Source organism: Salvia miltiorrhiza, chromosome 4, assembly GCF_028751815.1.
Source record: "Salvia miltiorrhiza cultivar Shanhuang (shh) chromosome 4, IMPLAD_Smil_shh, whole genome shotgun sequence".
Classification (NCBI taxonomy): Eukaryota; Viridiplantae; Streptophyta; class Magnoliopsida; order Lamiales; family Lamiaceae; genus Salvia; species Salvia miltiorrhiza.
In genome coordinates this window covers 2,481,615-2,503,503 of record NC_080390.1, presented here as the reverse complement: position 1 = coordinate 2,503,503, position 21,889 = coordinate 2,481,615, and the positions used below count along the sequence as shown (strand labels likewise).

The 21,889-nt window shown below is 37.2% G+C and overlaps 1 protein-coding gene across 1 annotated transcript in view; it reads right to left on the bottom strand.

Moving 5' to 3' along the window:
• Positions 1 to 5,016: 5,016 nt before the first annotated feature.
• Positions 5,017 to 21,889, bottom strand: part of LOC131022189 (uncharacterized) — a 37,393-nt gene continuing 20,520 nt past the window's right edge. The window contains exon 6 of the mRNA XM_057951626.1: positions 5,017 to 5,193. Coding sequence (XP_057807609.1) covers positions 5,103 to 5,193 — 91 coding nt within the window. The 3' untranslated portion in view covers positions 5,017 to 5,102. The remainder of the gene's footprint in view (positions 5,194 to 21,889) is intronic.

The window sequence follows — 21,889 nt, the reverse complement described above, 5'->3', positions numbered from 1 at the left end:
TATTCTCGATTGTTTTACTTTGTTTTATTCTTTTTATATTTTTATTCACGATTTGTTTGCATATCCATCATCATTGTCGCAGCCCGTCGCCTAGCCATTGATAGCGTAGACCGGGTATCGATACGACTATATGAAAGAAGGAAACAAAGGCTGGAAAACTAATCTCGTCTTTGTGCGGAAGCGTAAACAACTCGTAATAACTTTAACATTCTTCTAGATTATAAACATCGGCATTTCTATAAAAGTCAAACATCGGAGTTTTGGTGTTAACATAAACAAAAGATCATAATTCAAAATATGTACAGGGGTTCTAATATATACAGAGTTACACAACAAAAGGTGATCGAACTATATGTATGGAGACATATAGCCGAGAGTATATTTCTTGAGTAAGCCAAGAACAACTTCAAAAACGTCATGCTGCCATAGAGGCGGAAAGACATCAAAATGTGATCACTCGAAACGACGATCCCCACCAACACCATGCCATCCTCCGACCATGCTTAACCTGCACATTTAGAAATATATGCAGGGCGTGAGTACATGATACTCAGTGGGCAGGCGCCGAAAGACAAGAAAAGTGCTCTTAGAGCTATATGTTTGAAGCTTGCCATAACATCAGCAATACACAGAAATTTAGTTAACGTCAAAGAAGCTGTGTATGCAGATTTCATAATCAATCATCATAAAAAGTGTCTGCAGACAAATAATCAACATGCATGTACCGCATCTACAACTTATCATCATCAAGGTACTGAGAAGTAGGCCTCCTTCTCAAGCACCGTGACCGGCCGACCCGAAGACGGCTCACAGTCACCTCTGTGTACACAACCCCGCTTGTGGCAGGATCCGAATTCGTCTCATCAGTAGAGGGTAACACACAAGTTCATCATCAGAAATATCGGCAAGTCAAACAGTTCATAAACATCATTTTAACTCAACATTTGATAAGCTCATAACATCAATAATTCATTTTAGAAAACTCGGTATAATTTCATACTCAACATATTCTCAACATACTGCCCACCTGTAGAAACTTGGCGTATTGCAGGTGGTACCTCAGAAAGATCTTCACTTACGTCCTCGACTGGTCTCTGTAGTTGTAACGTCGGAGTAGTGCATGTGACAAGTGAGGAATTAGTTAGAAACTTCCTCACAAAAGCTTAACCTTAATCTTATAATAACACTCATCATAATCATTCTCAGCTTATCTCCGTCTAATCACTCAACTCTATGATAAAAACTTCTAATCTTATTCTCGACTTAACGCTTAAAGGGCTAGATTAAGAACAATCAAGCACATCGGCATGCATAAACAGTTAAGCATACAACTCACTTAAAACATATCACAAGTAAGGAAACATAAGTTGACTCGGAGACCAGAGCAGAGGAATGCTCGGTGGTCGGAGTGGAAAACTCAGTAGAGCGGAGCGGAATAGCTCGGCAGAACAGTGGAGAAATGCTCGCCAGGGCAGAGGAATCAACTTGCCAAGGCAGCGAAATCATGAACTCTCTGGCATAGTAGCAGAGAAATTCCAGAGGAATGGCGAACTCTTTGTCGCCAGAGGAATCAAACGTCAGAGAAATCGAACGTCAGAGGAATCGATCGTCAGAGGAATCGATCGTCAGAGGAATCGAACTCAGAGGAATCGAACTCAGAGGAATCGAATTCAGAGGAATCGAACTCAGAGGAATCGAACTCAGAGGAATCGAATTCAGAGGAATCGAACTCAGAGGAATCGAATTCGCTGGCAGGGCAGCGGGGAAATAATTTCTCTGGCATGCCAGCGGGGAAACGATTTCCCTGGCATACCCGGGGAATGACTTCTCGGTTCCGAGAAATCAAAAGTCATAAGAAACATAATGCCAGAGCGGAGAAATGACTTCTCGGCTTAGTAGAGCAGGACTCAAGACAGAACGATGCAGTCAAGAGCAACTCGAAAACTCATCAACTCTAAAATCATCAAAACACGTTAATCCTATCACAAGTTCTTACTCAACATCAAAACATCATTCAAGACATCACTCTACAGATTTTTCCCAAAATCTTATCTCAACTAATTTTTGTAAAAACTCATATCTCAAGACTCGGTTTTGTAAAATACACGTTAATCACTTCAAAACATCACATAACACACAAAACATCACGTATGACCCATTTCTCATCTCCATTTAAGAAAAGAAAGATTTTTACAGGGCACGAACCCAAGTTTTTCGAAAACGAAGAAGAAAAGAGAAAGGGAAGTTTCTCATGCTTAAAACATCTTATTACACACATATCACCACATACTTCTCACAGCAAGTCTAAACTCAAAGAATCAGAACACTTACTCAAAAGTTTCAAGAAAAAGGGCGTCTTTATCGGTTTCTTCAGGTTATAACTCAACAAATCTTCTTGAAACAAGCGTGGGAAGTGTTTAAAGCTAGATTTAGCGGAGTATTTGGTCTCGGTTGTGACTGGTGAAGCTTCGAGCTTAGACTCCAATGGAGGAGAGAGAATATCGTGAGGCAGAGAGAAGAAGTTGAAGGGCTGAAATGTTGAGAAATGACGGAGAGAGAGAGAGATGCTTCGGTTTTATCAAGATTTTTATTCCATAAGATAAGTAGCATTTAATGCTCAATAGTAACTTGTCTCCCCCTAATCAACAAGTCCAATCCGGCTAATTATCCACATGTGAGAAAGGGATTAAAATATTGTGGTGAGTGTAGGAGTGTGCGACGGTAATTCAAATCATTAGTGCAATTTCGAAAATTATACAGACTCAATTAAATATAAGTGCGCACGTATCATATAAATCACATAACGTCAAATAAATAACTCACAAAGTTATCACATTTAAAATGGATCATCACTCGCCATTAATCTAATGGTCACTCTAGCTTAATCTTCTATATAGTGATTCTCGATCACTACCTCGACTCTATCTCTCGCACTTCGTCTCTACTCGAAAACAATTAACATCTCCATCTTAGCTCTAACATCATTCTCAATTCTCTTAACATCTCTATTTCACTCATATTACCATCCATCGATAACTTCCTCTCGACTTTAGTACGTTAGTCCTTAACTCTCGGTAGTATTTCGATACTATTGTAAGGTAACTAAATACGGGGTGTTACAATCATCCTATGCATCATCTCTTAGAACTATTTTTCGTTTATTCATCTCTCAAGATATTGAAATTTACGTTAGTTTATATTCCTATGTAATAAAAATCTCGACAATATTCATTTTACTGAACATCTCAGTGTGTTATTGTTGGGAACTTAATGAAATATCATAATCCTTGTTTTGATGATACCAAAATCCATAGGCCTTGATTGTAATAGCCTATAGGTGTATTCCCCCCCATACACCTATTCGAGACCCTCCGGACCTAACATTTATATGACTTTAGCTTGTACGTCCTGTTTATTTTCTACGCGTTATATGAGAAAAGTTTTTACATAATCATATTTTATATAAATGTGTGTGTATAAATTGATATGTTTTGATTTATAATAGGTATAATTCAATCATGCTTCATATAACATTAATAAAATCATTAATGTAGTAATGTCACTTGAGCAGAAGAGTTAATCTTTAGGCCTAATGTTATCGGTCTTGGGTTCAATTTCGCTTACGTGCGGTGATATTTTTTCACTTTAGGTCGTGCGGGTTGCATAATTGATTATATTCAAATACCTCTTGTAATTAAAAAAAAACCTTAAATAAGATTTTATTAATAATTATAAAAAAAGTTACCTTTAATTACACCTCTTGTTTTGATCCAATGATTTAATTTGGGTCCACCATTTTTCTCAAGTAAATAAAAAACAATGGTGAATTTTTTTGGTATTTGTAGGATGAGATTTGCAAGGAGCTTCAAGATCAAATGCCATGTTTTATAAATATTGTGTAATTTTGATACTTTTTGTCGATTTATTTTGTGATTTTGCATTGTGGATTGAAAAATTTGGAATGACTACATAACAAATTTTATTTATTATTAATACACGAACCGAGCTCGAACTCGAGCCTTAATTCGAAATCGAGCTCCAAAATCGAGCAAATTCCAACCGAGATCGAATTCGAGCCTGAATTCGAAATCGAACTCGAATTAGAATTTGAAATCGAGCCAAATTCGAGCCGAGTTCGAGCTTGAGATAAACGAATAATTAACGAACCGAATACCAATCGAGCTCGAACTTGATATTATTCCGTCGAGCCGAGCTCGAGCTCATTTTAAAGCTCGACCTCGAGCTCGAGCCGAACTCGAGCCTACCCAAAATTTCGCGAGCCTCAGGATACGAATTGAATTGGTGAATCAAAATAAAAGTGCATAGAATTAAATATAAATTATATTATAATTGTTTTAAAAAATATTTAAGTTACTGAGATTCAAACTAATAGTTTCAGGTTGGAATATTTTATCGGCAGCTCATTTTCACTTATTTTCTCTCTAATGTTAAATAATATTATCCTAGGGTAGGGTGCGAAAATATTTTTCAATATTTTCTCATCTTTCTATCTCTAGTAAACATATGATAAAAAAAAGAAATAGAGATAATATTTTTTTCTCATATTTTTTCAAAGAAAATTTTACAATAAAAATAAACGCACCCTTAAGGGTTGACTTCTTTACCAACCTAACATTGCTATATTTAATTGTGAGCGTGTTGATTTGTGTTCATAGTGAGTAGGAGAGTGATTTTTATGCTACTATATTATATTATTATTATGTTGGTAAAATATTTCAAAACCCTTACTATTACACTAGTGTATAACCCGTCGAAATTCGACGGGTCATTATTTTATAGCATAGTTTATAATAAATTTTAATGTTAATTATATTGACGATATATATATTATTATTTTAATTTGATATTATCTGTAGAAGTTTTTGTGTGACTTATTTTTTTATATCTTTGTTCTATTTTAGAATTAATATTTAAACAATTATTAGTGTTATATACGACATATAAGGAAGCTAAATCGTACAACATTAGGCAATAACTTAGTTACGAAAAGTAAAGTTAACGGTACTCAACACAACAATTCATTAAACAGGCAATTGGCCACATCTTCAAAAGCAAGCAATACAACAGTAATTGTCAATTCCTCACTTCAAACCTGAATCTACAGTAACCTTCATAAGCTTTTGCTTGAAGATGAAGTTTCCAAATCCAGAATTGTAGATCCGCATATAGCCTCTGCAAGTAAAAGATACGATATACATAAGCAATTTTCATACATAGAAATCTAACACTCATTCTCATCCATCTAGAATAGCAATGTTAAGTAAATAGCATTATAAATGTTTAATAAATGCTACCGGTCTATAAAGATATGAATAAGATGATCACAGTTATATCGTTCTTACATTTCAATCTATCAAAAATTTCATTGTATACCACGTTAGTAGTTGTGTTGCTTGTCTGACCATTTTCATCACATATCAAAACTTTGAGACCTTTTTTGCTAGTGACTCGTGAGATCGTAACATACAGCTGGCCATGACTGAATACGGGTTTTGGTAGGTAAAGTCCTACGTTTGAAAGAGATTGTCCTTGGCTTTTGTTTATAGTCATAGCAAAACAAACGTTTATGGGGAATTGTCGCCTTTGAAACCGGATCGAAAATTTAGTGAAATCCGACGGACTCATGACCATTCTAGCAATTGGGAATTTCTTACCCACATTATTTCCTAAAATCAGTTTTGCTTCAATCACACGTTCTCCTACTTCTGTAACTATCATCCTCGTTCCATTGCACAACTCATTGGACGGATCGATATTTCTAAGAAGCATGATGATGCATCCCTTCTTCAATTTTATTTCGTGGTTTGCCAATCCTGAACACTTGATTGTGTTGAGATATTCAACAGAAAACACTTCATCATCAACATCCACTTCTCCATCCGCTTTGCAAATGTTATCTGAACTAAGGTATACTTTTTCTTCGGCCGGCATTAAAGACATAGCGTAATCATTGATCGTATCCACCATTTCATTCGTGGGCGCCAAGATAGCTTTGTCCTTAAATTTTTCTGGATCTGACTCTGTATTCAAACCATCTGTATATGTACTGCTCACTATAGATGCAATAGGATTAGCTGCATTTCGTATAAGAATATCATCTGATAATTTCACTTCAGCTTCTCCATCATCAAAAGTGTCGCCAGCAATACCATCGCCTACATTAAGTATCCATTGTGCAAAGTTCTTGGTATCTTCAGCCTCTGATCCTGATGTGCAATTCTGATATAAAAAAATAAAATTTAGTAACATCATAATCAATAAATAAAATAATTTAGAAGAACATATCTCTAAATAAAAATTTAACTCTAGGTTGATTACCTGCAATCTCATGTTCTTAGTTAATTTAAGAACTTTGCATTGATTCCAAAGTTTAGAAGAACTTATTGAGGCGTTGACAATATCATGCCTGCTACCATTTGGCACGACTGGTAGTATTTGTCTGAAATCTCCACCTAAGACAACGACTAAACCGCCAAATGGTTTTGAAGAACAAATTCCTGTAGGTGACCGTAGCACATCCTTTAGACTCCTATCGAGAGCTTCAAAACAATATCTATGTGCCATTGGCGCCTCATCCCAAATAATGAGCTTTGTCTTCTTAAGGAGTCCGGTCAGATCACTATCAGGTTTGATCTTGCTACATGTTGAGTTCTCATCACAGTCTAAGGGTATACCAAATCTGGAGTGTGCAGTCCTACCTTTAGGAAGCAGTAATGAAGCTATGCCACTTGAGGCAACTGGTAGTACAATATCACCCCTCCCACGTAAGGCGGAGCATAAAGTCTTCCAGATAAATGTTTTTCCTGTACCACCGTGACCATATAGAAAGAAAAGTCCACCTTCACCACTATCAATTGCGTTAATTATCTTCTGATAAACCATCCTTTGCTCATCCGTTAAACATGGATATAGATTAGCGTGCTCTGCCCTCATGTCTTCCATGTTGTAAGATGTCTCTTCCAATATGAGCGGGTTTTCAGCGTCAGAGATAATAGTTTCATTTGGTGTGGGCATGCCAGGAAAATGAATTAGACTGCTGGAGTTAGCAATGAGTAACTTTTCAATTTCAGCCAACGTGATATTTTTTATTTGCTCATCCGTTAGCTGCAAATCTGGGGGAAAAAAGAAATACAAACATAATAGATGCAATAGTAAACCCATTCTTGAATCTCAATATATATCACTATTTAAAAGTATAAACAACGCCAAAAATTTTAAACACTTCAACATAAATATGAAAACACCATTTCAATATTGCTTCCAAAAAAAGAAAACAAACTAAGCATTACAATAAAATCTAAATTGCAGCGCCAGAACAACACATATTATTACCTAATCTATATATGATATTTCATTAACTCAAACCATATAACCAAATTTAGTATAATATAATTTGTTTTAACTTATTCAACTATCAAGGTTAATTTATTCATAATTTATCTATATTTATTATATTAATTAAAGTCTCAAATTCTTATAGAAAGAAAAAATCATTTTCCTACAAAATATACTTAATCCAAATGGACTAAATCAAAACTCAATTATTAAAACATGATAACTAATACATAACTCTAACTTTAGTATAAATTGAGAAACAATAAAATTACCTGGATTCTTAAGACTCTTTCGCTTCATGTGAAGGATGTCGTCTGATAGCAATCGCCAAGTTTGTTCCCACACTCTCTCCGCCATTGAAATACTATTCGAGATGAGTAAAGTAGTAAAGTGGCGACGTAGGTAATCTCCAGAACCCCATGAACTTGCTTCAATAATTCCTTCGATGTATTCCTTATCGTCGTCTAACAAACCCATTGCATAGCATGCTTCCTTATAACTCTCTTTTAGTTCTCCATTCACCCTACGAAAGTCCTCATAACATGTTGCACCCCTCACATGATTCAGTAGTATCCTAAGATGATATATTTTTCCAGCGGACGGGGCGACATGGAAGATGCGTCCAATGCCAAAACCTCGGTCTCTTTTGGTCCATACTTGATCCGTTGCATTCCACACGTAGTGTTGTGGAAGCTCACTATACAACAACTTCCGAGCATCCAGATCTGTTTTATTTATTTCCATCCATTGTAGAAATTGAGATTCTGCAATGGTATTCTTGACCAACACATTATCAATGTAATCGCCTTCTCTAAACACACATGTTTGCTCTCCCTCCAAATAGAAAGACAAACGTTCTACATGCGGAATCCGATGGTGAATTTTGAACTCAAATATTCTCCACATAGCCTCGCACGCAGAAATGTATCTACAATCGACGTACTCACTAATTTCATCGTTATTGGTCTTAGTTATTCTGGCACCCATCCTGTCACTGCCCTTGTTGATGTACTTGAAAAGATACTTCACGGATTGTCCCTGATTGCAGAACTCAACATTGATGTGAGCTCGATACTTCAAAATTAAATATGAATTGTACGGAACAACGAACCTATTATCAAGTAAGATTCCATTTTTATCCACGGTTATTCCCGCGTCTCTCCTCATATAGGTTGGGTATCCGTTATCATCAAGTTTTGTATGATCAATGTAGTCCTTCGGGTATCACTTTGAGCACTTTGAATTCACCATGCAAGATGAGTTTAATCTGTCTGGACCGCAAGGACCGTGCATCATACATTCAGCAACTGCGTTATATAGTTCGAGATTTTCCTCTTTCTTTGGAATTTCTGCACATATGAAATCATCTGTATTCTCTATCAAGTAACGCTGATCTTCACTCTTAATAAAAAGAATGATGTGAGCATGAGGGAGCCCTCGCTTCTGAAATTCGACGGTTGCAACAACTGTACGAAAATAAAATAGAATATTATGAACCTAGTAAGTGATCATAATATAAACTAATTTGTAAAAAGTATATGAATAACTTACATGCAGTTGGTTGGCCAAAAACCTTACCGCTCTTCAAATCAGCCAAAAGTTCGCGAAGTTTGATTCTGAAGATACGAACGGATATATCTTGCCTATCTTCCGGCCTCAGGCCCCTTTTTTTAACAAATCTCGATATCTCAGGCCATTTTGGATTACATGTGAAAGTAATAAACAATGATGGATATCCAGTCCACCTGCAAATAGCCATAGCATCTTGATAATTCTGAATCATGTACCGCTTCCCTCCGGTGAAAGATGATGGAAGAATGAGAGGCTTGCCAACACATGAACTGTCTGTGTTTCCTTTATTTTTTGAATCATTAAGATTATTGTATCTTTCCGACCTAAGAGATGGTTGGTTGTAACGGATCCATTGTAGCCTTTGAGTTTCCATCATGGTGTATCCGTCAACAATAAATTGTTGAAGCAAACGTCTAGAAAGAAGAAGTTGTTGACCTTCATCTTCCCTGTCTTGCATTTTGAATGCTAAGAATTCCCTCAATGTGAGCGTATTCCTTTTGCTCTCTTCCGACTCTTCTTCATTTCTCTTTCTCTTTTTGGAGGGATCACTGGATTGAGATTCATTCTTTTTTGTCTTTCTCTTTTTGGCGAGAGCATTGGATTGAGATTCATTATGTGGAATGTCTAGATAAAATCCATCCTCTCCATAAATGAATATAAGTGGGTATTGAAGAGGAAGGTATGAAGGATGAAATTCATTGATGCGCTGGAGTTCACCGCTTCTCTTCTCAACAATTACGTCTCTCTTATCAGGCATACACTCAAAATCTCCAACAATAAGAGCAGCCACCTCTGTTGTAGTTGGCATATTGTATGTCCTTCCATCTCTTGATCTCTTTCCTATAAGACGAAGCTTCACATCCACTGAGTTATCTCGTGAAATATGATCAGCATCCATTCTATAAATCTTTGCATATGGACTGCTCTCGTCGATCATTTGTTTCAGGTCATTCACAATAGAATCATCGAAGTCATTGGATTTTCCTTTGCTGCAAAATCATACAATAATTTTATAAAATATATTGTATTTATATCTTAAAATGAAAAAAAAAATCATATTTATAACGATTAAGTTTTGCATTAGACTAACCTCACAGCATTTTTTCGATGTTGTATTTCTTCATCTGGTTCGAAAATATAGAGTTGTGAGAATTTTGGAGTGGATCCTTCAACTGGTAATAAACTCCCAATGCGATGCAGATTCTGACTACTCAACCGAAACGTATAAGGTCCGACACCTTGATTTATGGAATAATCCAATTTTCCACCCATCGAGGTGAATGAGAACATCATATTATAAGCACGAATATCCTCGATAAATTTCTTGCTCTTTTCGTGCCTATTTTCCAGAAGGTCGCTCAACAGCTGAGGCGGTTTTTGCAATGGTGGAAGAACGACTTTACCCTTCTTGCAACATAGTGAGAATATTGGGTTGGACGACTTGGAACGTTCTACATTTTCTTCAATCCACATTTGTGCATTGCAATACCCGCACTTATAGATGGGATCACCAATATCAAAATATTCTGTTTAAATATGAATCATAACAATAGTCACATTAGTTTCTATAATTCTTAAAATCTAAACATTGTTATGAATAGTAATATAGTTAAAATTGGAACAATTTGTCAAACTATATATGATAAATACAAAAGAGATGAAAGTGTACCTGTTTTTTGTTGAGAGTGATTTTTTTTTCCGTAACAATTGTCTCTTAGCTCGGGCTGTATACGCATCCCTTTTGTTCTTGACTACAAGCATAGATTTGAAATTACATATGGATTTATAAAATTTTAGAACTAAAAAGTTGTGATTTATATACATGAAGCTTATAAAAGATCTATTGAATAATATATGAATATATACCCGTGTTAACTTTCAAAACGATGGCATTTCGTAAGGGTGTATTTCTCTTTCTAGACATGATTATACGCCTTCTCTGTCTCGCAGTATAGGATAAGTAATTGTAGTCTGAATAAAAAAATTAATAATTAATAAGAATTACATTGAAAATATTATATATAGTTTAAATAATAATATTCGAAATATATTATTAACTTTACCTATATATGGGCATTTCCAAATCACATCTCTGTAAGCTCTATTTGCCATGATAGCACGTCTCCTTTGTCGAGAAATCCAAGCATTTATTCTTGCAACTGTGACATAAGTTTTGATATTGTAAAAGCATAATTCAAAATCCAAGCAGTTATTCTTGCAACTTTCATAAATATAAACCAAAAAATACGGTGTGCTTAAGGGTTAATAGTGTGAATAGATGCTTACAATTGTTTGCATGAAACATGGCCATATTTAGATCATAAGCTCCAATGCTTGGACTCACTGATTGTAAAACACATGAACTTTGTGTCACTTGCTTATCAATGATATGAGCATTTAATTTAAATTACGAATTAAGATGTACATGTGGTTATTTCAGTATTGTAGAAATTGGCAATTCTTTGTCGCTTGTTAGTAGGTGAATACATCTACAATAGGAAATTTATAAATATATATTAACTTCACAAGTATCCATTCACACAGTTTATTAGATTTAAAGTATACACAACGAATAATCAGATAAATATATTTTAGTAGTATCATGATGAGATTAAATTCGAGTTCGAATGAGAAATCCTATATAGGTGACGTTGATGAGATTTGAATATGAAGAAAATTATTTTAAATTTGCTCAAGCAATTAAATTTTATAAAAATCATATATCTATATTAATAATTTAATTATAATATTTGTATGGATGTGAAATTGTGATTATTAAGTTAAAACTCTAATTGTGATTATTTTTCAAATATAAAATTGTAATCTTCACTATTTAATATCCCATTCATTTAGATTTTTACTATAGCTCATAAAAAATAATGATATCCATATTATTTAATTAAAATAAATCAAAGGTTCGACAACTACTTGGATTAGTTAACAAATAATTTAAGAATTTCCAATACTTAACAAAAAGCAAGATATTAAGTTTGAAAGTAACTGTACAGTATATTTATTGAATTTAATATCATGTGTCGAGTCTTTATTTAAGAACATATAAGTATTTTAATCCTTCTAAGATTTATGAATAAAAAATACATAAATATAAAAAAAGACAATACACGCTTGAGGTGAGAAAATTAAAAAGAAAAAATAAGCATAAAAGACAAAGAAATAAAATGAGAAAGTTATAAAGTTGAGATTCTAATAAAGCTTAAATGACAATTCTTTAATTTATAGGTTGTTAGTAGGTGAATCCATCTACAGTCAGAAATTTATAAATATATATTAACTTCACAAGTATCCATTCACACAATTTATTATATTTAAAGTATACACAAAGAATAAAAAGATAAATATAACTTAGTACTATCATGATGAGATGAAATTCGAGTTGCAATTGATAAAACATTTAGCACAGAGAGATATTCACTACACAATGAAGTACATACCTCAAAATTCATAATTTGATGAACGGAGATTAAATAGAAATTAATATTGATCCGAATGTATGTAATTTGATTGGAGATGAAAGGTAGAGTGTTCAAGCCATTATTTATAGTTGAAAAAAATGTATGATGGGCAGTAGCCAAATTGGAGGCTGATTATTAGCTTTTTAAAAGTTAAGATAATCAACGGGAGTAAATTTTGGAAAATTAGCTATAACTCAACGGATGTTAATTCCGTATTCTTTTCCTACTTGTTATGATAATCAACAGGAGTAAATTTTGGAACATTAGCTTGTTATGATTAGTTGACTTTTGGAACATACTTTTTTGGATTCATTTTATTTTCAAGCACCTCACGTTTTTTCTTGCCACTTAGTTAGGTTCAATTAATTGTTTTTAACTTTTTGATCAAGGAGGTTATTGGCAGCTGGAAAAAAAAAAATCCCTTGCAAGCATCTTTTCATGATTTTTTCCTAATTTGCTTTATTGTATATAAAATTAGGCACTTGATTCCTAATTTATATGCCTGTTTATATGCACTCCTAATATGCACTCCCTGTTATTGGCGGCTGGAAATCACAGCTGCGTTTCCAAATGGCAAGTCTCATTTTACAAAATTAGATTAGTAAATCCCATAAATTATTCACACGCTAATCACAAAATTAGATTAGTAAATCCCATAAATTATTCACACGCTAATCACAATCTAGTCTTTACTCTTTAGTAGGGTTAGAATTCCATATTTTTGTTGTAGAATGGGACATTTATGTCGTAGTGATGCGTATAATGATTCTTATTGTATAATAATTCAAGTAATTGATTCACGTAATACATATAGTGATTTCATTGCTGGGATCAAATATAAAGTTAAATGCATTGTTTTTTAGAAATATAATTATAAAACAAACAGAACTTGTTATGGTTAAGTTTGAAAATAGTCAGCACACAAATTTTTTTCAGAGTTTCGAAAATAATTTTTTGTGGTTGAAAACGTCAAGTGAAAATTATATTCTTAAACTCTTATTTTTGTAATTCTTTTTAAAATGTCAATCATATTATAAAATTGAAGACCCAACAAACAAAACACAAAGTTCAACCAATGGAATCAAACAAAACCTGCTTACATATTATTCAATTTTGTCTAATAACCTGCTTATGTCAAAATAAGCGAAGTCCTCGCCAGAGGAGTCAGCGAAATCCTCGCCAGAGGAATCAGCGAAGTCCTCGCCAGAGGAGTCAGCGAAGTCCTCGCCAGAGGAGTCAGCGAAATCCTCGCCAGAGGAGTCAGCGAAATCCTCGTCAGATGAATCAGCGAAGTCCTCGCCAGAGGAGTCAGCGAAATCCTCAAAAAGCGGAGTCAGAGAAATCCCCAAAAGGCGGGACCAGAGAAATCCCAAGAAAGGCAAACACAGGGGGTTCGCCAAAGGAAGAGTCAGAGAAATTACGGCAACACCAGTCAACGAATGCAAAGATGTCATAAGGAAACCATCAACCATATCAAAATCAGAGAAATCCAATCAGACGAGTCAGCGAAATCATCAGAGGAGGAGTTAGCAAAAATTCTAAAGAAAAATTTCAGCACTTTGATTAAAAGGATAAACACGCAATTTCACAAGAAGAAAATCTAACTTGGAATTACAATTCCAAAGTCAATCATATTATAAACTTGAAATCTAACTCTTATTTTTGTAATTCTTTTTAAAATGTCAATCATATTATAAAATTGGAGACCCAACAAACAAAACACAAAGTTCAACCAATGGAATCAAACAAAACCTGCTTAGATATTATTCAATTTTGTCTAATAACATGTGTTGGGAACCTTGTGGAATATCCTAACCCTTGTTTTGATGATACCAAAATTCATAGGACTTAAATGTAATAGACTAGAATCGTTTTGAACTCAAGTGTTAGAGTTCGTTTCTAGTTTAGTTGCGGTGTCGAAGACTGAAGACTGAAGACTGGAGTTACCAACTGAAGTGTCAGTTGAAGAATCAGTTGAAGACTGATTATTTAATGCGCGCCATAGACTGATACTAAAGTCAAGTATCAGTTGAACATTCCTCCTAGGACTGATCTTCCAACGTTCAGAGGAAGCCACGTACGCTCAAAGTACAGCCGCATTAAATGCAGAGATATCTCAATATCTTATCTCTGCAGAGGTCATTCCTATCTGGTGGCTACTTTTCAGAGATGTCACATCTCCTGTCCTTCAAAGAGAGTCGTTTCCACACAGACAAGGAACCTCGAAGATTGAAGCCTCAGCCCAAATTCGAATTGCTCTCCAACGGAAGAAATCTTGAGGACGATTTACGCCAACGGATCTATTCAAGAGTTCTCCTACAAATAGCGCTCGAGGATCACTTCAATCTTCACCGATTCAACGACATAAGCTGAAGCTCTGTCGAAATAGCTACTCAGCCTAAAGCTTAACCGCTCAAAGCTTGAATCGAAGAAGAGAATTCCAAAGCCAAAATCAGTCACTGCTGATTACATACATTCTCTTAGACCCTAGGCATATATCTGTGTACCCAGAAGCCAAAGGTCAAACTTGCTTCAAAGAACTTGTTCTTTGTAAGTATAGTTGGCACTCGTTTAAACCTCTCCCCCATAAGAGTGTTTGAGTGACTCGGAGTTCAGGAAGGTACTCTGAACTCTGAAAGGGAAGTCTGAGCACGAGGTGTGCTTAGCAGGGAAATCCTACGCGAGTTGTGTAGGTGCTGAAATCCTACGCGAGTTGTGTAGGTGCTGAAATCCTACGCGAGGTGTGTAGGTGGGGAAACCCTACGCGAGGTGTGTAGGTGCTGAAGAGAGTTTATCTTCAGTTTACGGTTTGCAGTGCACCAGGCAAGCACTTGCGGAGTGGATTGTTGGTCTGATCAACCAGCCGTAGATGTAGGAAAGAGTTTTTCCGAACCACGTAAAAGTCTCTGTGTTATTTACAGCTTTCAGTTTTACATTCATAACTGTGCTATTTCAATTGATAAAACTGAACACTGACTAACAGCAAAGAGAAACCCTAATCCAACTATCTGCTCCACTGAGGCTATTCGAAACTAAGTTTAGTTTCCGCTGCGTATGATACCAATCTGACTCACTATCATCTGATAGTAAGGAAGAGAGATATCATCTTCATCTTTGCAAACACGACTGAAGCCCTTACGTGGATCAGTTAAGTTCTAGTGACTTAACTGATAACTCTTTACTGAAGAGCTTTCAGTATCAGTCGTCAACCCTGTTGGTCAAAACTAATTTCGGTTAAACAGGTGTCTGGTTTGCATGCAAAGTTTCTTTTCTATCTCTGACTGAGATCCCTCTGATTGAGGTCGGTAGATAGTCAAAAATAGCCTATAGGTGTATTCCCCCCCCATACACCTATTCGAGACCCCCCCGGACCTAACAATTGGTATCAGAGCAGGTTGTTCGCAAGAACTATTTGTATCTGACTAGTTCCTACTTGAACTAGATCCTCTTGGGGGTGACGTTGTTTTTGATCAAAAATCTCTTCTCGAGATTACTCTTGTATCTGCTTGGTTGTGTCCTTTTCCTGTTTCCTGTGTGCTTCTCCTGCTTTCTCTAACCATGTACAGGAACAAGAAGGATTCCTCCAGCGATTATGTTCATACATATTTTCGAGGAATCAGCGGATTAGAGTTAGGATCATTGGACTCCGATGAAGAAGAAAGATTCATCTTTCCAGAAGAGAACATAAGTCCAACTCACTCACAACCAGAAGATTCAAGCAGATATGATCAAATGTGACTAGAGTATCAACACCTAAGATCGAGATTTGAAGATCTCCTTAGGGAGCACAGACAGATCCTCAAAGAGATTGATCGTGTGCAAGATGCTCGAAGGATCGTCAGGCTCCACTTCGTTTCAGATGAAGACGAAGCAGACAAAAGAGATGTACAGGAGCACAGACTGATCAACAGACTGAAACTTCTTCAGTCTCAGAAACAAGAACTTCTTCAACGTCTCAAGGAAACAGAGACATAATTCAAAGCGACGTCAGAAGTTTTTGAAAGAGTGATTCGTGAGGAATCACTACTGCACAGAAGAAAGATGGAACGAGAAAGAAGCGTGCAACAACAGCCAACGGACTCAAAATCCAAGGAGAATCAGTCATAAAACTCAGGGGGAACTTACACTTCAATCAATGACAAAACTAGTGTCAATCACTGTGTAAGCCTCCCTCAACATTTCATTTGTATCTATGACTACTTCTCTTTAATACTCTTGGCTGTATTGTGCTTAAATTTGACTTGTCTAAATGCCTTTCTCCTCATTTTTTTTAATAGACACGTGCACATTTGCGTTAAGAACGGTTGTCACACGATCACACGAACCCGCCCTTTTTACTAACAAGCGGAGTGATCCACGTGGCACGATTTCATTTGCACGGATTTCAAACGTTTATTGAAACCGCCTCTTGCACGTCCTCTCACACCTTCTTCAAAAACGTTTCATCTTCGACCAAAGATTTACTCAATCTCAGAGAAATCTTTGTGTACAAAATTTTTGAGTGTGCCTTTTTCTGCAAGACTAACAGCAAGAATCCACAGTTCCTTCTCTGTGAGAATCAATCTTCAAGACTTTTGCAGAAAACCTCTCAGAAAATCCATATGGGAAAATCAGCATCACAACAAGTTGTGTGCTACGAATCTGTAGCAACACTGGAGTCACTTCAACAGTTTGCTGATTTCAAAAAGATCGATGAGATCTTAGGACGACATGGATGGATGAAGTTCGTCCAATGCTCACCAAGTTTCCTTCTCGACAAACCGATCATCCGAGAGTTCTACGACAACATCAAGACCGATGAATCGACTGGTGAACTCAAAACAGAGATTTCTGTGTTTACAAGTGAAGATTTCTCAGAATCAACCAAGATGTCCATCAACATATCTGAAGCAGTGAGAGATATGTTCAATCTCCCAACTGATGGACCAGCCCCATTCTTCAACGACGAAGAAGCCACTGAGCACATGAGGGAAGCACTGACAAGCAATGCACCTACCGATCGCGTCATCACAAATGTACTGAGCATTTCAAGAATTCATACTCATCTCAGACCCATTGCGAAGATGATCAAGAGATGCTGGTTTGGCACTCTTGGATCCCATGGTCACCTCTCAAGACCACACAAACTTGTGTTGATCGCCCTGATGCAGAAAGACCCATTCAACTGGGAGAAGGCCTACATTCAGATCCTCACTGAAGAGAAGAAAGAGTCACACTCCACCAGACATCTGCGTCAAGGAACAAGAGTCTCAGCACTCATCCTCCATAGTGCTAAGGGGACTCCTTACTACTGGAAGAACACTATTCAAGTGTCTTCCACCATCCATCTGTTTGAAAAATAGAAAAGTTCACTCAGAGGAAATTTCAGCATCTCGACTGAAATTCCTCTCCTTTCTTCCGAACCACGATACAAGACTCGAGGCTCAACCAAAAGAAAGTTCGAAAGCGTGTCGTCTCCAGTCAAGATCTCATTGGACACCCCTCAGAAATCCCACAATGAGGAACATGAAGAAGATGCTCCAAAATCTTCTGAAGAAGTTCCAATGCCGAGCACAGAAACTCCTCAACAACAGACTCCATCTGTCACTCCAGCAGATGAAGAAAATCAACCGTCAGAGGAGACTCGAGCAACCTTTGACAGAAAAACAGAATCTGAAGAACTTCCTCTCAGAGGTTTCTTCCATTACTGTCTTGAAGGGTTCAACAAGAAGGCAAAGTTTGATGAAGTCTCTAACGACAATGCTGCATCCTCATCCTCAATCTTTGTCAATCAAAAAGCCCTTCTCAAAAGCTTCGTGACACAACTGTCCGAACACTGTGTCACAACCCTTTTTCCCACAGTTTTTGCCTCCCTGAATCCTGAAGAGTTTCAAGCACTCGTCAGCTATTTCTTCTATATCTTCATCAAAACCCTACCCAAATCACAATACAAAGAGATTGATGAAGTTCTCACTGATGGTGAGATAGAAGCTTTGGAGAACAGCATCTTTGAGAAGTTCAGAGTCACAAATGTTTGGGATGGCATCCACGACTGGGCACCCAACTTCAGACTGTACCTCACTTCCAGAAGTCTTCTCAAAGAAGACAATGATGAGGACTTTGAAGTCCACCATGAAATTCCACCTCATCAGTCGGCTTCAGCCAAAGCAACAGAAGAAGAAAAGCAAGCTGAAGAACAAGGGCCTACTGAAACTACCACTGATGAAAGAGTCCAGATGCTGGAAGAAAGGATGCTCATTCAAGAAGAAGTTTCATATGAGCTAAGAGTCAAGATCGCGATTCTAGAATCAACTGTCACTCATCTTCAACAACAACTGGACATCCAGGACAAAGTCAGCAATGTCCCCGAGTCTGATGACAAGGACACACTAGAAGAGGACAGGAAAGGAAAAGGGAAGCTGACTGAAGAACCAAAAGGAAGTCCTCCAAGGAAGCCAAGCAAACAACTCCGCATCAACTAAGGACTAAGAAAGAACAAGGAATGTCATCTAAACAGTAACTCATTATTTTGTATATGATGTTCTTAGTTTGTCTTAGCTAGCCCTTCCTTGTTATGATCTTCTGCATTCTTGGTTCATATTGATTTGTACTTTGTTCATAAAGATTCATGCTTATCCTATTTTTGTTCTTTGCCTATTTTACACTCGATGAATATAGGTTATCTTATTTAGGGGGAACACTGTTTAAGCTTTTTCAGTACTTGACTGATTGTCCTTACTATTTGTTGGGAACTTGTTCGTATCATTTTCTTGGACTAAATGAAAATAGGGCCTAGGTGTGATTTTGGTTAACTGGTGATATTGCGTTCTTCTTTAATCTTTTAATTTCCAAAATCTCCTTTTATGCATATCTTTTCAAATCATTGCAGGCACTATTCGCCGCCTATTTACGGCAAGTGATTATGACAAATATTCTATATCAGTGCATATCTCATCTTTCTAGGCATTTTACTGTCAGGCACTTACTACGGACGTCAAAATTTATTATAATTGATTTAGCGCGCATATTTCAAACTGCGCCCACGTCTTTTCGATTACCCTAGGAAACTGTTCATCTCCCACGATCACACTTTCTCCATTACTACTGCTATTCCACCTTCAACATCACTTTTGCACTTTCTCTCTAACTTTCTAAATCCACAGCAATCTACTGTGAGATCGCTTTCTGCAAAATTTCTCTTCACAGATATTCTATTCAAGATGGCCAATACTTACATGAAGAAGACTGACAACGAGAAGGAAGCTTCAATGAAGAAAGAAGTCAGATATGAACAGACAGTGCATGAGGAATCATTTGAAAAGAAGCCGGAATTTACGAAGGTCTCTGAAATACTTCGCCAGAATGGTTGGAAGAAGTTTGTCACAAGTGAACCAAATTACTTACTCGATGAAGCTGTCAGAGAATTCTACAAAAATCTCAAATTCATCAAGTCCGGAGTACTAATCTCAAAGGTCAGCATCATCGATGGAGCAAAATGCTTTGAAGAGACTCTCAACGTCTCTGAAATTGTCAGGGAATTGTTCAATCTCCCAAACAACGGATTTCTACTCTCTTCACTGACTGATGATGAAGCAAATTATGAAACCCTCAAGACTGCACTGAAGGATAAATCTGAATCAACAAAGAGTCAGATCACTTTATCTCATCTTCATCCAGAATTTGCCACGTTGGGCAAAATTATCCAGAAGTGCTGGATAGGTGCTACAGGAACTCCAGACAAAGCCTCTCAACCGCAGAAGAATGTCATGGCTGCTCTTATGAAGAAGGAATGCTTCAACTGGGAAGAAGCTTACCTGAAGCTTCTTTACAATGAAGCCCACAACACTAGACCGACAACGATGGTCCGACAGGAGAACAGGGTATCCCAGATCATCATCGAGGGGACAAAGACGCACAAGTATGTGCAATGGCCTAAGATGATCAAATTCACAGACAGCCTGCGTCTCTTCAAAATTGCCAGAAGAGATACCAAACCTTCCTCGAAGGCAAAGGTAATCGACATCTCTTCTCCTCCATCATCTGATTCTGAAGCCCCTGATTCACCTCCTTCAAATCCTCGCACAAATGTGCCACGACGTGTTCGTACAATCCTCCCCAAGAAACCATTTATACCAACTGAGATGCCTTGGAAATTCTCTCCAAGATCCAAAGGCAAAGCAGTTATGGAAACTGCACCAGAACTAGCCTCCACCTTCATCTTCAAAGGTACTCAAGAAGCTGTTGAACTTCAGTCTGAAGTTCAACAAATTGCCACCAATCGCCTACGATGCATAATTGGTGATGTTGATACGTCTCTAGAAGTCTACCGGGATCTTCATAGACTTCTCACGTATACTCTTCAGAAGACAACGCCATGTCCAAAAATCAAAAATCTCTGCTGCCTTGAAGCTGAAGACTCGTTTGAGATGGAAGAGGCTACTCTGATCAGCCTCTTTCAAATTGAACATGTTTGGGACGTAATTCATGACTTTGACAGTATTGCCATGAATTACTTGAACTCGTCCAAACAATTCAGACGCCTTCTGCCACTAAACAACGATGCCGGGACATCAAAGGTATTGGACGAGCCTCTCGTCATAGAGGAAGTGATTGCAGCTCACAACTCTCCTATTAATGAAAATTCACAACCGGAGGAAGCTTCTGTTGATCCTGCCTTTAATGATCAACCATTGACTGACTCAATCAGTCAACCGGAGCTACCATCCACTCATCCGACACTTACTACTGAAACGGACCTGACGAGCATCACTGCAGTTGATACTCCTCCTCCAGTAGAATAGGAGAGATCAGCAGACAATGCTGATCCAGAACGAGTTGACGACATCTTGAAGTCTCAGCCGACTTCATCAACTCTCTTAAACACTGATGAGGCAATTCCACCTGAAGGTCAAAACATCAGTCAAGAACAAGAGATTCCGCAATCTATTGAAGAAAGAACAGATTGCCCTGCCTCATCCAATCAAGCTGAGGCCTCCACATCCAAGACTGATGAAGTGCGTCAGCAAGAGCAGAACTTTCCTGACGAATCAGATATTCCAATAGAACATGTCGAGCTTCCTCGCCCAGAAGGACCTGTTCTATTTGATTCGGATGAAGAAACTGATGTGCGCCTTACCCTCTGGAAACATAATCGGCCACGCAGACATCTATTAAGGATCGCTGATGATGAAGAAAGACCAATGGATGTACAGCTGAACCAGCTTGCTGATCAACGGCTTGAAATCGACTCGCTTAAGCACGAGCTCGAACGACAGCAAATCTATGGTGAAAAGTTTGTGAAAAAGCTCAAAGAAGTCGGAGAACAGGCAACCGCTGATATGATCCATCATGTCGGGTTAATCAATGAGATCAAGCTGAAGATAAAGGCACAGAAAGATTCTCTGATCAATTACAAGCTTGAAATGATTGATACAAAGATTGGCTTCCCCAAAGTTCAGAAGGGGCACGAGGAACTCTACACTCTCTTTCTTGAAGCAGAGATTGAAAGG